At 33.4% G+C, this 16592-nt stretch overlaps 1 protein-coding gene across 4 annotated transcripts in view; it reads left to right on the forward strand.

Moving 5' to 3' along the window:
* Positions 1-16592, forward strand: part of PDLIM5 (PDZ and LIM domain 5) — a 181920-nt gene that overhangs the window by 129834 nt on the left and 35494 nt on the right. For all 4 annotated transcript variants that reach the window (XM_025046026.1, XM_025046025.1, XM_006910739.3 and 1 more), the window contains one exon: positions 14073-14260. In XM_025046026.1, coding sequence (XP_024901794.1) covers positions 14073-14260 — 188 coding nt within the window. The remainder of the gene's footprint in view (positions 1-14072; positions 14261-16592) is intronic.

A 16592-nucleotide genomic window follows, 5' to 3' on the forward strand; every position in this document is an offset into this window, starting at 1 on the left:
AGAGGTCGCTAGCAGGGTGGTCAGGATGGTAAGTTAGTAAGATGGCGGCTTCATACCTCCTTTACCTGCACAGATGGCTGTTGAGCTTCCTCATGTTAGCATAGATTGCATGATTGCATAGAAAGACTTAGTACAGAGATTGTGCAAAGAGAGGCACAATTGCAAAGAAAGATGATGCACAAATGCTCTTTGTTCATTTTTCCTGAGAAAAGCAGGCCAAAAAGACTTGTGCAAGCCCAGTTCTCCAGACATGTCTGGGAAGGAGAAAGGCTTCATACCTCTCTGGTGAGAAATAAAAACTCACTTAAGTAACAGACAAAGCAAAAGGTCTGGCTGCTGCAGAGGTGCTATTAATCAGAGCTTCTTCCAACCCTAAGAGGAATAAATATTAGCAAATGACAGAACGAGAATAGATATTGATGTCTGTTCCATATTAAATGAGGTAGTTTAAGATTTTCTTAAGCCTAGTACTTTTAGAGATTACCTAAGCAAAGGAATAGGTAATAAGTGTGTAACATATGGGAAACGTCCCAAGTTCATTTGTTTGGAAATGCGGATATCTGGCTTTTGAAGGTTATTTCGTGACTCATATGAACTGTTTCCAATCTCAGGTGGCACTCATTTTCCAATCAGCATAGAGGTGTTGGCAGATTCAACTTCAACTTTCTTTTCTTACTTGCCCTTATTATACATTAATATGTAGACATTGATAATTCTTTGTAACTATTTTTTTTTCTAAGAATACTGATAATTCTGTATATTATAAAGGACATTTTAAAAGATATTTTTGGAATTTTAGTCACTCTTTGAGATCAGTGATCTGTCTCTTCTTAGGCAGTAATATCTGTTTAAGCTGAATTACAGTATAGTCTCTAGAAGGTACACAAGTGTTCCAAGAAATATATGTATATTGTGAGTGAGTTCTGATTTAAAAACAATAAATTTCATTCATGCATTAATTCAACAAATACTTATTTGTTGTTTACTTTATGGTAAGCACTTTATTACACTTCATTTATACCAGTAAACATCAGGTTACTTGGCCTTGGGGGTTCTAATCTAATGAGGGAGTCCAGATTTAAACAGATAACCACACAAATTGTCTAATTACAGTCATAACCAATTCTGTGAAGAAAAAGGGTGCTATGAATACGAAGCACATGACATGGGCAACCTAAAATGATTTGGGGAATCAGGGAGGCCTCCTGGAGGAGGTGACACTTAAGTTGAGGTCAGAAGGACACAAGGGAATTAACCTAGTAAAGGTGTGATAGGGAAGTGGGTATAGAAAGCAAAATGTAGTAGACTGAGCAGCAGAGACCTTGAGGTGGGAAGAAGCTTGACCTGTTTCAATGGAGACTTTGTGGACTGGAACAAGCCAGAGGGAGAGGAAGAGCTTAGTAAGATAAGGCTGGAGAATAGGTAGTACAGGGTCCCAGTTGTCCTTAGAGCTGTGTTGGAAGGTCTAAGCAACAGGCAGGCATGGATATCTATTGATAAAAGTTTACTCTGGTAGCTGTGTGGATACGATATTCTCTAGGATGCATTCTCTTCTGTAATGATCCGGTTCAACTCTCTGTAGCGTGAAAGTAGCCATAGACATGTAACTGAATGAATCTGGCTGTGTTTCATACAACTTTATTTATGGTTGCTGAAATTTGAATTTCATATAATTTTCATGTGTCACAAAATATTCTTTTTCTTCTCATTTAAAAAAAAAAAAAACATTTAAGAGTATGAAAACCATTCTTAGTTCCTAGGCCATACAAAGACAGATAGATATCAGGCTAAATTTGGCTGGAGAGTCAGATTTGCTGACCTGTTATAGGACTATATTTCTTATCCTGGTAACTTTTTCTTTCCTACCTCTTAAATGATATTTTAGTTCTACCATGACATTTTTCCTAAGCTGTCTACATTTTCCCAACATTCTGGTAAATGTATGACCAATACTAAATAAAAAATGGGACTGTAACCTCTTCTTTCCTATTTCTTTATCTCAGTGTTACATTTTACATTTGAAAGTCAGTATAATATGACCTAGTCTTTTTTATATACAGTCTTTTTAATTTTTAATAGTGGGTAATTTTATATTTTTCCTATTTATTTTGGTGTTATGCTCGGTGGCTTTCTTCTTTTAATCCTCACACTGAGTTTTTCATCTTTTCTTTACCTGGTAGTAGTTCTTCTAACATTTGATCTTGGCATTCAAAGGAAAAAATGGTACAGGCATCAGAAAAACAAAATAAAAATAAACAAAGGAACACAATTGCAGGCAAACATTTTTGTTGTATGAATAGCTAAAATACTTTATTTATATCAAGGTAAACAACGTTCAAATAATTTCAGATCTATACACACAACATTCTGATTTGAAAAGAAATTCCTAGGTGCTTTTTTGTAGTATATAATTTAGGCAGCCGCCCCACAAGATGCTGGAAAGCATTATGTAATGGAAATGGTACAGACAGACCTGGTTCAAATTTCATCTCACCCTGACTAGGCGTATGATATTGGACAACTTAATTTCTTGGAGCCTAAGTTTCCCTGAAGCATGCAAAATACAGTATATGGGAATTCCCATCCACCTTTCTTCCCTGGTAAGCATAATCTTTTATCACGTGGAATTAGCCATGTTAAAAAACAATTGGATGTAAAACAGCCTGTTGTTGGTTGTGGTGAGGGTGTTGGTTTTGGTTTTTGCCTTGTACAGATAGGAAGCTGGAAAAAAAAAAAACTAGCAATACTCCCAAAGTGAAAGCGATGTACATTTCAAAGGTAGTATAGGTGATAAAGCCAGTACTTTTTATTAATATTTCCTTTGCCTTGTTTATTTTACTTCTGAAAACTTAGGTTTGACAGTTCTCTGGAAGACCTACCTAAGAGTGGACCTCACCCGCCTGCAACTGCTCAGGTTTTACATATTGGTAGTCAAGTAGCCACACTTTCTAAAGTAACTACGTATTCTAGGTAGAGTTTTTCTTCTTGGTATGTCTAAATTTTAATGCTCGTGGTGAAATTAAATACTAAAACTGTTTGACTAAAAAGAAGAAAGTGATCATAGATTACAGAACTGACATCATTAATATGTAGACAAGAAAGCTTGGCACTCAGCTTTGGAACACCGCTTTACACTGCTTTTTATATTTTTCATTTTTTGTTTAGATTCTAAGTTCTAATGTAGAGTCAGGAAATCTGTGTCTTTCATTTATTCACTGTGATTTGGAAAGTCAGCTCTCTTGAGTTTGTCATAAGTGTACTAAAGCATTCAACTCTTAAAAAGGAGCGACAGAGATCATATGTTCCAGGTACTCAGACATATTCTAAAGGGATTCGAGTTCATTCTTATAAGATTTTGCTGGACTCTGGTGATACTAAGTCCTTTTATGTTATTATTTGTGATACAATATGATAAAAGAAATTCACTACCATTTCTTTTTCTTCTTAAAGGAAAAGGATAATTTAGCTGATTTATTTTTTAGCTGATTTTTTTATAGACAAGTTCCTAGTTCTTATTTGACATTACTTCCCCCAAATAGTAGCCATTGCCTCAAGCGTTCAGCGTAATTGAGAAACTCGGAGTTGAATCACTTGGTAACTTTATTCTTCCACTTTGCCTGACATTCATATTACCCTGCTCTGCCACTAATAGCATCTTTCTTTTTTCTTTCCAGCCTCATTTTTTTTTTTTCTTTTTAAGCCATTCACAACAGTTGTTAAAACATATCCTGGTAAAACATATCCTAGTCATACAGTTCAATTAAATTATAAACTTGCAAAAAAATTATACTTTAAGTTAAACAATTCTGTATAATTTGTTTTAAAAAGTGGCTTGCCACCATTTCTTAATTTGCCTTCTACTTATTTGTAAAGTTATAACTAGTAGAACTGGGAATAATGGATTATCAAATTCTTCTGACAGGGAGAAAAGACTTATGTCAGCCCTCACAGCCTTAGATGTCTGCGTACTCATTAACCTTGGATGAGTTTGGCACATAATTACGTTATGTTCGAAGTGACCACTTTCGCATACTTTGAAAAACAATGATCATGGTATAGTGTGGATGTTCATTAATAACTTGTACTCATAAATGAAGAAGAGAGACAACAAATTTCACACTATGCATTTTAGACTTTCTTTTTACTTAATAAAAAAGAAATTCTCAATTCCAATTTGATAACTAATTTGTTAATCATTACAGTCCTAATGATGAAATGTTGATTGCTATCCAGGTGTTTGATCTTTTCTAAAAGACCAAAGAAAAATAATTATTATTTTAAGTAATGAGAGTTCTGAATATAAAATTTCTTACCAGCATTTTTGAATCTTTATAGAGCTAATTGAAAATAGAAATATAGAACATCTGCAGGGAAGGTGATGTTTCCATCACACTCACTGTAACTGCTTTTTATTTTGCAAAGGCATTTGCCTTTCCCAAATAGCTTTACTCTCAATATCTTAAATGTTATTTCTTCTTCTTAGTAATATGTATTGCTGCTTCTGAATAGGCAGCCAATTGTACCTGCTTTTCTTGAAAACATTAAAATGTCAGGCTCTGGGAATTTATCATCTCTAAAGTAAAATGCTTAATATAGAGACATTTTGGAAAACTCGACATAACTTTCCTTCCTTCTCTGCTTATAGAAATTCAAACTTCATATTTAGGTTTATTTTCTACTTAGTTGTTGACAAATCAATTTTCAAATGTGTGTTGTTATATGATAGTGATTTGATTTTAAATAGAATTAGAGACAGTGAACTTAAATACATTCAAAAGTGTTTGTATCTCAAAAGTCAGTTATTATAGAGGATCATATGTCAAATTTTAATTTCTGAGAAAAATCATAGCAATAGTAAACAACCTCAACTTCTATTATATTTCTGACACATTACATTTGTATGTTTAAATATTAATACAGGATGGTTACTGCCTTATCTTTATTATGCTACCTCTTCTCATTTTCCTTTTTGTTCCTCTCTTCTCTTTTTCTTAAAAACCTATTAATTAGCAGCTCCACAAGAAATGTGGTGACAAGTTCTTTGGAAGGTTTTCGAAACTTTTCTACCTCTTCTCCTGCTAGATATAGTGCTGCACTTCTGAGCAGTGCAGCTGCTACTGTGTCTGCCGTTATTGCCGCAAAAACCAGGTAGAACTACATGTACAGTGTGTGTCTGATGTGATCCCAGAGCTTCACCATCTTAAAGTCACCTCAAAGAAAACGTATTCATTCGAAACAGCCACAGCTCTGTTATGAGATCTTAATCATATTGTGGACATTTTGTCTAGATTATAGCTACATCCCATAATGTTTATTACTGATTTTGCTTTAAATCATGCTTTTATCTCTTTCTATGATTGCCACTTATATATGATACTTCTCAGTTCCATGGATTATTGCGTGTTGTGTGCCTGTTGATTTTTGGAGCTTTATAATGTTTGGTTTTTATATCTGGAACAAAATCAAGGATGTATTGGTATTTTAAATGTCTGTTGGTTTTATCTTCTCCCACAAATTGATTATATTTGAGGATGATCTAAAACCTAATTATTCTTTGCGACACCCCTTCCTCCCAATTTTTGTGGCGTTTTGTTTATACCTTATTTTATTTTTGTGGTGTTTTGTTTATACCTTATTTCTAGTAGTCTTTTATAGCTTTAAATGCTTTCTGAAAGATTACATTGACCAGTTTTGGTGAAAATTTAATCAATTCTATATTAACGAGTAAAATAATATAATGGACTCTTAGCTCTTCTTTTCATCCTCTTTCTAGTGCTAGTTCTACTGTCTTTCTGCTTGTCTGTCTTTATCACTATGTCTCTCTGAAAAGGTTTCAAATCACAGACTGTAAAAACTACTTTCTGCTATTGGTAGTATGATTTTTCAACTTAAAACTCTTTCTAAATGCTCACCAGGCTCTCCAGTCCTGAAAAATATCACTCACTCCTGGATGCACTTTGCATCAGCCCTGTTTCCAAGCCTTTAGCTTTTTCATATCTCCAGTCCTCGAGGAAATCAACTGGCTCTATCCATGTTAAGAAAACAAGGTACAGTGGGAGCAGATGACACAAGTGGTGGTTTGCTGTAAAGATAACTGCTTTCTGTAACACTTAAACACCATATTAACAGGCCAGGTGAGAAAATCCTACAGCTGATCGTGTTTTAAATTTATAATATTAAATTAACTGTAATTTCAATGCAATGCTAATGCACAAGCATGTTGTTTTATATGGTTATTAACTTGCCTTTTAACCCTTTGTGACATCTTTTATTAGCACACTTGATGTTTGGTATGAAATTATGAGTAATTGTGCAAGTATTCAAATTACAGTAGCACCCTATCTTATATTGCATGGATGTTGCTATACTAGAATAGTCAAATGTTTAGTAAGACATACCTTTATACCTTTTGAAAGAATGAAAAAGAGTAATAAAATAATTGGTTTTGTTTGGCTACTATCTTAGAGTTCTCAAATATGAAGGTTTTACTTGGGCCACATCTAGGAAACATGAAACATGAAAATTAATTTTTCTCCTAAACTTTATAATTATGCCCAAAATTATTAAGCATATTAAAAATATTCCAAATGTTTATTACTAAAGGCATAATCTTATTTTATTTTAATTTTTTTAGTTTTCAATTGGAGTCGACAATATTTTTTCATATTAGTTTCAGTGGTATAGCATAGTGGTTAGATATTTATATAATTTACGAAGTGATCCTCCTGATTAGTCTAGTACCCACGTGGCACTACATTCCCTATGCTGTACTTCACATCCCCGTAACTATTTTGTAACTACCAACTTGTACTACTTAATCCCTTCACCTTTTTCATCTAGCCCCCCAACCTCCCTCCCATCTAGAAAGCACTAGTTTATTCTCTGTGTCTGAGTCTGTTTTCATTTTGTTTGTTTATTTTGTTCTTTAGAATCCACATATAAGTGAAATATGCTCTTTGTCTTTATCTGACTTATTTCACTTAGCATAAGACCTTCTAGGTCCATCCATGTCATTGCAGATGGTAAGATTTCATTTATTTTATGGCTGAATAGTAGTCCATTGTGTGTATGTATATATACATATATACATACACACACCATAACTTCTTTATCCAGTCATCTATCGATGGACATTTAGATTGCTTTCATATCTTGGCTATTGTAAATAGTACTACAGTGAACATAGGGGTGCACGTATCTTTTCAAATTAGTGTTTTGGTTTTCTTTGTATAAATACCCAGAAGTTTAATTGCTGGGTCATAAAGTAGTTCTATTTTTAATTTTTTGAGGAACCTCCATACTGTTTTCCATAATGGTTGTACCATTTCCAGTCCCACCAGCAGTGCTCGAGGGTTCCCTCTCTCTACATCCTCACCAGCACGCGTTGTGTTTTGATTTATTGATGATGGCCATTCTGACAGGTGTGAAGACTAAGGGTATAATCTTAATTAAATAACTGTATAAAACGATTTCTGACAGAACATAAAATTAATGGCAAAGTGTACACTGTGACTATAATTAGTAAAAGCCTGATATGATGTAGGTTATTTATTGATCACGTGTTTGTATCCTACCTATTTTTATGGAGGTTTTCAATATACTTAATTATAATTCTGGGTAAATTTTAAGGGAGGTGTTTAGACAGGGAGAGATTTTGCTCTAAAAAAAAAATCTGAAATTGTATTTGTGGAATTGTGAGTGTTAAATGAGCAGAAATCTTTAATTGTCACGGCTAAGTCTGTACAGTGACAGGTTACTGACCATGCTTGGAATAAAAGGTCTCTTTGAGGACTTAATGGAATGTTCTACATCATCTCTCAGAAAAGCCCCTAGTGAATTTTTTTTAAATTTATTTTTCATTATTTTTTTGGTGATATTGGTTAACAAAATCCAGTAAATTTCAGGAGTACATTTAACAATAAGGCATATAATATAGAATTTTGTGTTCCCCTCCCATAGTTAGATTTCTTTCTGTGACCACATATTTGACCCCTTGTACCCCACCCCACCTACCTCCCCACTCCCCGCTGACCCCTACCCTTTGGTAACTGCTAGTCTATTATCCTTGTCCATGAGTCTCTGTTTGTTTGTTGCTTTTAGGTTTATATCCCACATATAAGTGATATCATGTGGTTTTCAGCTTCTTCTGTCTGGCTTATTTCGCTTAGCATGATTATCTCGAGGTCCATCATGGCCAGTGGTATGTTTTGATTAACAACAAATGGAAATGGGGTGGGGAAAAATACTGATTCTGCAAAAATACCCCTTTTTTCATTAGCGGCTCAGCTCTTATCTTTCTATTCCAGTAAGTTATTTAGCTCTCATTGTTTAAAAAAAAACAACAAAACAAACCATCATAAAAATTCTTGCATACCTTATTTAATTAGAGAATTTTAATGTTTTTCATTTATCATTGTAAAACCAGGGACAACTTTATAACTTTGTTTGTATATAGTTGTTACATGTAGGGCAGTCTGTCTTAAGAAGAGATAAACTACTCTAAAAGAAATGAATCCTAGATAGTTTTCCCTTACGTTAAGCATATTGTTTAAATAAACTTATTAAAAAAAAAAAAGTGTGCTTGCAGTTAGAGACTCACTGAACCCACTGCATGAACCCACTTCTAGAGCAGGTGTTAATAGTTATTATCACTACTTTTTATTAAGAGCAGTTGGCACAAACTAAGTATATTTTGCTGTTTGGGAAAGGGAAATGGTTGTTGACAAGATAAACCAGTTGGTGTTCTGGAAACCAGGACCATGGTTTCCTGAAGAGACCTTGCTAACTCAGTGAGCTGGGTACCAAAAAGAGTGGTTGGGTTAGTGTCAAAGATATTTTATCCCTGATGTTTGCTTTGGTATGACAGTAACCTTTAAAATTATAGTATAGTATAATACCAAACTTGTTTCTTTCCATTATAGTATATTTAGCATTTTTAATTTTGGTACAAAAAGTCTAAGTTAAAGAATTTTGCTTAGGAAAATACGAAAAACTTTTTTGTAAACACAGAATTCTGGAAGGAAGGAGACTCATGATTCCTCTATATGTCTAGGTTCTTTATAGAGTCCTGACAGAAAATCTGTTAAAATAGAAAGCTGCTTATAATTATGACCCTTTCAGAAATATTCCTTTCCCACTACTTAAGAGTCTGTGTATTAGTGTATCAATTTCTGTAAGACTTTGTGTAAAAACTGTTTAATTTAAATATTGATAATTAAACCTGTGATATGCAGTTAGTTGGCTTTTTAAAAAATTTAAACATGTAATTAGAATAAAAGTTACCTTAAGAGTATTCTTGAAACAGAATTTTTCCTTTGAAAATAGACTTAAAATTTCCAACAGTTCTCAATCTGCAGCTGAAATTTATTTGTTGTAATAGTTAAACAAACATGAGAAAGGAATGTAAACTCAAGATAAATCACGTAGCTGACACTGAAAGTAAATTTTTCTTCCTTTTCTTTCTTTATTAGCTCAGTTTTGAAAAGAAATCTTTGTTCTATCAGTGTATTTTTCTCCATTTTCAGTTTTTGAAATATGAAACAAAAACTTTGGTATACTCTAGATGGAATTCATATTAATCTAACATTTCATTTCAGTGCTTGTTTATTTGCTAGGCTAGTTAAAATAACCATATTTGATTTTTAGCTTCCGAGTTATTAGCCAAGGGTATTTATGGATTTTTTTCTGTTTTCCTCATTAGAAGCTTTTGAAAGCATTTTAATTTTGTTTAAAATTTAGGTATACCTTTAACAATTTGAATGTAGAAAAAATATATTTGAATCATGATTTCAGAAATAAGATACCAATCTAAGTAATTATGCCATACTATATTAATAAATTAGTTATTAATTTAAAATATTTTGCTGTTAATGATTATTAATAATATCTTATTTTCAAATATAAAATAATATGGCCAATGACTTTATTAATTCTGTAATATTTAGTATATGATACCTAATATGTATTTTCTTTAAATGGTAGCTAATAGTTAAAAATTAAGGGGAAAAGGGGAATATTTTTAGAGACCTAGGCATCGTGTATTCAGATATATGATTGTCTAGATAAACCCTAAGATTCTTTCATTACTACATTAAATATTTTAAGTAAATAGAAATCTGTTTCCCCAGAGAATATTGAACTTTGCTGATCGATCCTGAATTCAAACAAATGAAATAATTTTCTTGCTTATAACTTGGGATTTTTATAAATTCGTTATACTCTACTGCAGATCCTTTGTATCTAAAGAGTACTATTTAAGATTCTAACATCTTAGGTCTTTGGGAGAAAATATATGCAGACTATATACAAAAGATACAATAAAAAAATGAAAACATTTTTTGGCTTATGAGATTCTTATTCCATGGGAATATTAAGTAAATATATGTGTCATTTTAAATTGAGTTGAGGAGACAAGATTGTGTCACATCTCAAAATTCTGAACCAAAACTATCCATAGATTACATTTAGAACTAAAATTATTAGTACAGATGAAGGGTGTTTATTTAGTAAATGTACTTATCGCTAGATATTTGAACTAGATATTTATTACAAAATATATCATTTCTTGAGCATATACTCTGCGCTCAGCACTGTGATAAGTACTTTACTTGTATTACATGTATTACCTTATTGTATTTTATTTAATCATTACAGTAACCTTGGAATAAAGATAATATTTTTATCTCATTTTACAAATGAGGAAACTTGCTAAATTTAAGTAATATTCCCAACATCATAGTAAAGGCCCAAATCTTAGATAGTTTATAATGTAATGAAGGAAACAAGATACATAAAGAAATTACTTTAATTAAAAAAAAAAAAAAAAGCCTGGCTATTACAAATCAGAATGTAACTATATGCCATGCAGTTAATATGTGCCATGAATTGAAGGAAGAAATTTCTATACTTCTAGAAGATTTGAGTGATTAAATAAAATGCATTTATTGCTTAGCATGATACACAGTGCATGATGGATATTATTGTTAGTGATACTGTTGTTAATTATGAATAGGATTTGGATCAGTGCAGAAGGAGAGTGGGGATGGGGGGAGAGCCTTCTATATAGAGCCTGGAAAAAATGGAGAACTGTGGACAGGGAGGAGGCATGGCCAGAATATAGTCTGTATAGCAAAGAAGTAGGAGATACAATTGGACAGGTAGGCTATAGCTATATCTTAGGAGGCTCTGAATGTCATGCTGAAGTGTGACTTAGCCCTCCAAACCTCTAACTGGTTAAATTCATTCCACAGCACTTTCATCCTCTGCTGGACAGGCCTCTCATGAAAGATGTTGTTAGGGAACAAATTTTTGCCTTTGGATGATTTTCTGTATTAGGAGGTACTTCCATATTTTATTGAATCAAATCTATCTCACTGTAGATTTGACTCAACTTTAGGCAAACAGAATGTAGCCGTGTTGAGTGAATTCACTGTCACATATTTGAGGAGTGCTATTATGCTTCTCATGAGTTTTTTTAATATCCTGGGCCAATATTAACAGTTCCCTCAACCAAATTTCATTAGGCTTGGTATTGATTTCTTATCATCCTGGTCACTTTCTCTGTCTGGCAACTCTCCTAGAATTAAATTTCAGTTCTTTTAGGTCATTAAGCATTAAATGATAATTTAGGTTTTGTTATTTCCAGATTATGCTTTTGTTTCATCTGTAACATTTAATATTGCTTGGTCATAAATTTTCTCAGAATTGTGACTGTATGATTATTAATTATTTTTTTAATCCACATTAGTAATTAACCCTAGAATTAAAATGACATACTTATGTATTATTTTAAAAAATCATTTATTTGAAATGTGTAAAAATATTGAAAATAGATCTTATTATTTAAATACATTAATTATTCTTTTCACACGTCAAGTTCATATTGTGTCTTAGAGTACGCTAAGCACTTTGTACATAATTATTGTACTTAAGCCTCTTGAAACTTTTATGAGCAAAGTATTATTCCCATTTAAAATTGAGGCTTAGAGAAATAAAATAATTTGTCCATCACAAAGCTTTTATAAGGTGCTCATAACCACTATGCTATAATGCCTACACTGTTTCCATTAATATTATTTATCCTCATGTTTATCGATAACCGTGTCCAGCATTGCCATTAAGTAAGCAAGCAGTCTTTCACTTTTAAGTTGTTATAAAAATTATTAAAGTGCTTAAATTTTTCGTTATATAGAATGTTTTTCACTAAACTGATTAGAGATGATAAAAGAAGGTAGTAGCTCTATTACACTTGAATTTGAAAGAATAACAATAGGGAAAAATGTTTCAAGAAAGTTAAAATAGCTCTAGTATGATTTTTCAAAACTGTTTAGCATCAGAGGTGCCTCAAGACTACCCCAGGTTTGATGATTCACTAGAGGACTTACAGAACTCAGTATATAGTTGTACTCATGACTAAGATTTATTACAGTGAAAGAATACAAAGCAAAATCAAGAGGAAAAGGTACATGGGACCAAGTCTGGAAAAAATGAGACTCGAGTTTCCAAAAGCCCTCTCCCAGTGAAGTCACACAGGATGTGCTTCATTCCTACAGCAGTGAGTTATGACAAAACATGCAGAGTGTTCTCTACCAGAGAACTCATTAGAAACCACCTAAGACACGGTTTTTACTGGGGCTTGTTATGTGTAGGCACGCTGTGCCTAATTCATACCGAAATTCCAGACTCTCAGAAGGAAAGAAGTTCTTCGGCATAAACAACATTGTTTATATAGTTTAGGCACAGTGAGCCACTCCTGTCTTTTTAGAGAAAGTTTTATGTGACTGTAGGGAGCTGTTTACTAGCCAAGTTCCCAAATGCCATCCGAGGCCAACTTACAAGTAGGCCATCGTAAGGCTAGGCAGCCCCAGGCCTACTTCGTTAGGTGTTATTCAGGATTCAAGAGTTGTTGGAGAAATTAGGTATTCTTGTTCATTTGGTATTATGGTGGACATGATTGAATTTGAAGTTTCTTTTCCTCGAAATAATCTCAACCTAAATAGTAGAATTAATGGTATTTATTTTATTGATGTCATTAATAATATAGTATCCTATCTTTATCGATCTGTTGCTTTCAGACATTGAAGAAATTGAGTTTCTGTGCATAGAATTTTTTAAGCAACCAGTACCTCAGTTTCTATTGAAAAGTTAGTAGGCTGTGTTATTATTGTTGTTGTTGTTATAATAATAATTATTATTATATTTCAATTGAGAGAAATTGCTGTAGTAGTGTGTTATTCCAAAGTGCTTATTTTATAATTCGAGGTACTTTAAATTTTTTTTGGAAATGATAATATATAATAATAAGTAACAAATAACCAGGTAATAAAAGCCATATGATCTTCTGAATCAAACTGGAACCAGCACAGACAAGCCTCCTGTTAAACAAATAACTGATTGAAAGAGGACAAGGGCAGTCTTGTCTCCCGTTTTCCTTTATTAGGAACACAGAACAGTGGAAGTTCTGTTAGACTGAGGATGTTGTCTCTTATTTACCACTGTATGGCCAGTGCATAGCACAATGCTGGCATAGGCGCTTAAATATTTATTGAATGAATGAGAGAGTACTTGGGTATGTGAGCGAAAAGAGAGACTGGTGAGATGTCAGAGAAACTTAGTTCATAAAATACTAGAAGAATGTGGAAAAGGAGAAATATCTGTGCCATTTCATAGAAATTATCAGGGATTCTTCAGTAATTAATTGTTTTAATCTAGATGATAACGTGTTGAGAATAGAGAGGAATAGAAAGAGGAAATGAGCTTATTTTAAAGGATTGGCTGTATAAGTTTTTCAGTAGCCTCATTTCTCATGGTAGATCTCTAAAGAGAATTTCCAAAGTATTGAACAAATGTAATGTGACTCCTTTCCTTTCCTATTCTTTTTTTTCTGTTTTAAAGAGAGGCAGTCCCTGAGTCCTAGTTTTAGAGTTTTTTGTTTGTTTGTTTGTTTTACTATCAGTTAATTAATTACTATTTTTGTTTTCCTTAGAGAGTCAATAGATTTAGAAAAGAAAGGATCATTGCTTGGGTCAAATTGCTACCACTTCACCAAAAATGTTTTCTTATTTTCTTTCCAGCAACACCCAGGAGCCTTCTCAGCATTTGGCTCCATCAGTAGCTTCAGCACGGAGCATGCCTGAGAGGCCAGGAAGCCCAGCCTCTGCCAGACCAGGGGTGGCTGGTCTCACAACTGCTGCTGCCTTCAAGCCTCTAGGATCCACCAGCACCATCAAGTCACCAAGCTGGCAACGGCCAAACCAAGCAGGTATGGCAAAGAACTCCCTTGCATTTTGCTTTTCTTAAGTGCAATTATGAAAATGTGTTTTGGGGTATATGATAGAATTGGTGAAGCCCATTCTCAACCATCTGGGATTTTAAACAGACTGCAGAGGATAGCTGTAGCTATTTTCCTCTCTGAAGTGTTTCGTAAACATTTTCTCTGTGTGCTTGATACTATTGCTATTTGCTTTTCCTAATTATAGAATTAGGCTTTTCCTTGTTTCCCAGATTATTAAGGAAGTATGTGCTGAATTATAAATTTGGGGTCTTATTATCGAACTATATTGTTGGAAGTTTATCCTTGAAAATAATAACATTTTAGTTTTTGATGATCTATACAAAATAACAACAGAAGCATTTATTACCATTAAACAATTACTGAAGAAAGACCTTTTATTTCTCATCCTGAACATTTACAAGTCAGAAGCAGGAAGAGGACACAGTACTAGAAAGAGAACTTTTAAATGATTAGGGTGGAACAACTTGGGGTCAGTCTGGAAACCTGGGTTTTCATTCACTTCCACAGATAAATAGCTTTAAGTAAAGTTAGAGAACCTCTTTGACCCTCAGTTTTCTGCTCTGCAGAATGTAAGGAGACCGAATGATCTGTTTCTTCCAGTGTGAAAACAAAGTTTACAATGATAGGACTAAAGTACCTCTCTTAAGAGGACTATTCTTAAATGGTGTCAGTCCCACACTTAGCCTTTACAATGATAGGACATTGTAAACTTTGTCCTCTCTTAAGAGGACTATTCTTAAATGTTGTCAGTCCCACACTTAGCCTTCACCTCTTCCCATGCTTCACCCTCTCCTTGGATGATCTCTCAACAATATTTCTTTTACTATCTAGCCACTGATAATAGTCCTTTCTCTCCTGAACTTTACATCCGCAAACCCTGTTGACGTACTTGCTGTTTTCAGGTGGCACCTCAGAGGCAATATGTCCGAAAATATCATGACCTAGCTCTGGAATGGTACATCCACCCAGTCACCAAAACTGTAATTGAAGCTTAAGACCTCCCACCCTCACCCCCTGGTCTCACAGTACTTAATGCCTAATGATTCCACTTTTAGTATTTCTCAAATTTGTCTCCTCTCCATCACCTTAGTTCAGGCCCTTGTCATTGCAAACAACTTGTAACTAATTTCCCTACCTCCTTGTCACCCAGTCCATCCTCCATATTACAGCAAGTTATCTTTCTAAAACTAATTTGCTCATGTCACTCTACTGCTGTAGATGTTCTATTTAATTTATCATTTATAAGAGCTCTTTCATTCTGGCCCCAACTAACTTCACAGTTTCATCTCCTGCTGCTCCCAATTGGATATGACCTAGACGATTTTAAAGAAAAGACAACTTTATTACTTTTGAATACTTAAAATATTTAGACTAATATCGTTAGTCTCTGAAATTTCTGGACTGTTAATTAACCTAGCAAGACCTGTTTCCTTGGGAAAAATTCTGACAGCTCAGCTTGTACATTTTAAATTATTTCCATTTACTTAAATCTTACCCATGATGATGGAGATTTGCTGTAATTATTTTCTATGTACATTGGAATACCAAAAGTATCTTTCAGAAAAATTTCTGATATGGTAATTGGAAAGGAACAGAATGTTTCCTAAAAGAGAGAGGAAAAGACAAAATTTCTGTGGTAGAAACTGAAGGGAGGACACAAAGTATATGTACTGTGGAGGACAGAAAATATATGTGCTGCTTTTGGAAATTCAGAAACCATAGTCAAAATAGCACTCTGCCTATTAGACTGTAAAGAGGAAATTCCAATCTATGTAGAATGCCTGGAGAATACATTATGGCAAAATTACCACAAGAGGGCGACAAAATCCTTTATTCTCTGAGTCTAATTTGTTACAATAATTGAAGCAGGCAAATAGTGCAACTATAATCATGATTCACCTGGTTAGTATTTAAAATACTATGCTCTTTACAAAACATGTAAGTGAATTTAATTTGAGCAAAACTAACAGTATAAAACATTATACATTATATAACATTATAAAGCATTACTATTATAAAAAGAAAATATATTTTCCATTGTGAGGTCATAATTGAATTACATCAGGATGCTTGGCTCAAATCAGAAAACATTTGCAGAACTCCTGCTGTTTATCTTGCTCTAGGTGCTACAACTGACATTTAATAAGTTATTATGTTATATAAAAATTACTTATTTTACACTATTTTGTAAAAATTGTAAAATAAATCCCAACCCCTCAAATTCTTTTATTCGACTCTACTTAACAGTTTGCCATATTTAAAAAAAGAAAAATCTCAGAATCTACTCTTAGTCTTATAA

The sequence above is a fragment of the Pteropus alecto genome, unplaced genomic scaffold (genome assembly GCF_000325575.1).
Source record: "Pteropus alecto unplaced genomic scaffold, ASM32557v1 scaffold63, whole genome shotgun sequence".
Taxonomy (NCBI): Eukaryota; Metazoa; Chordata; class Mammalia; order Chiroptera; family Pteropodidae; genus Pteropus; species Pteropus alecto.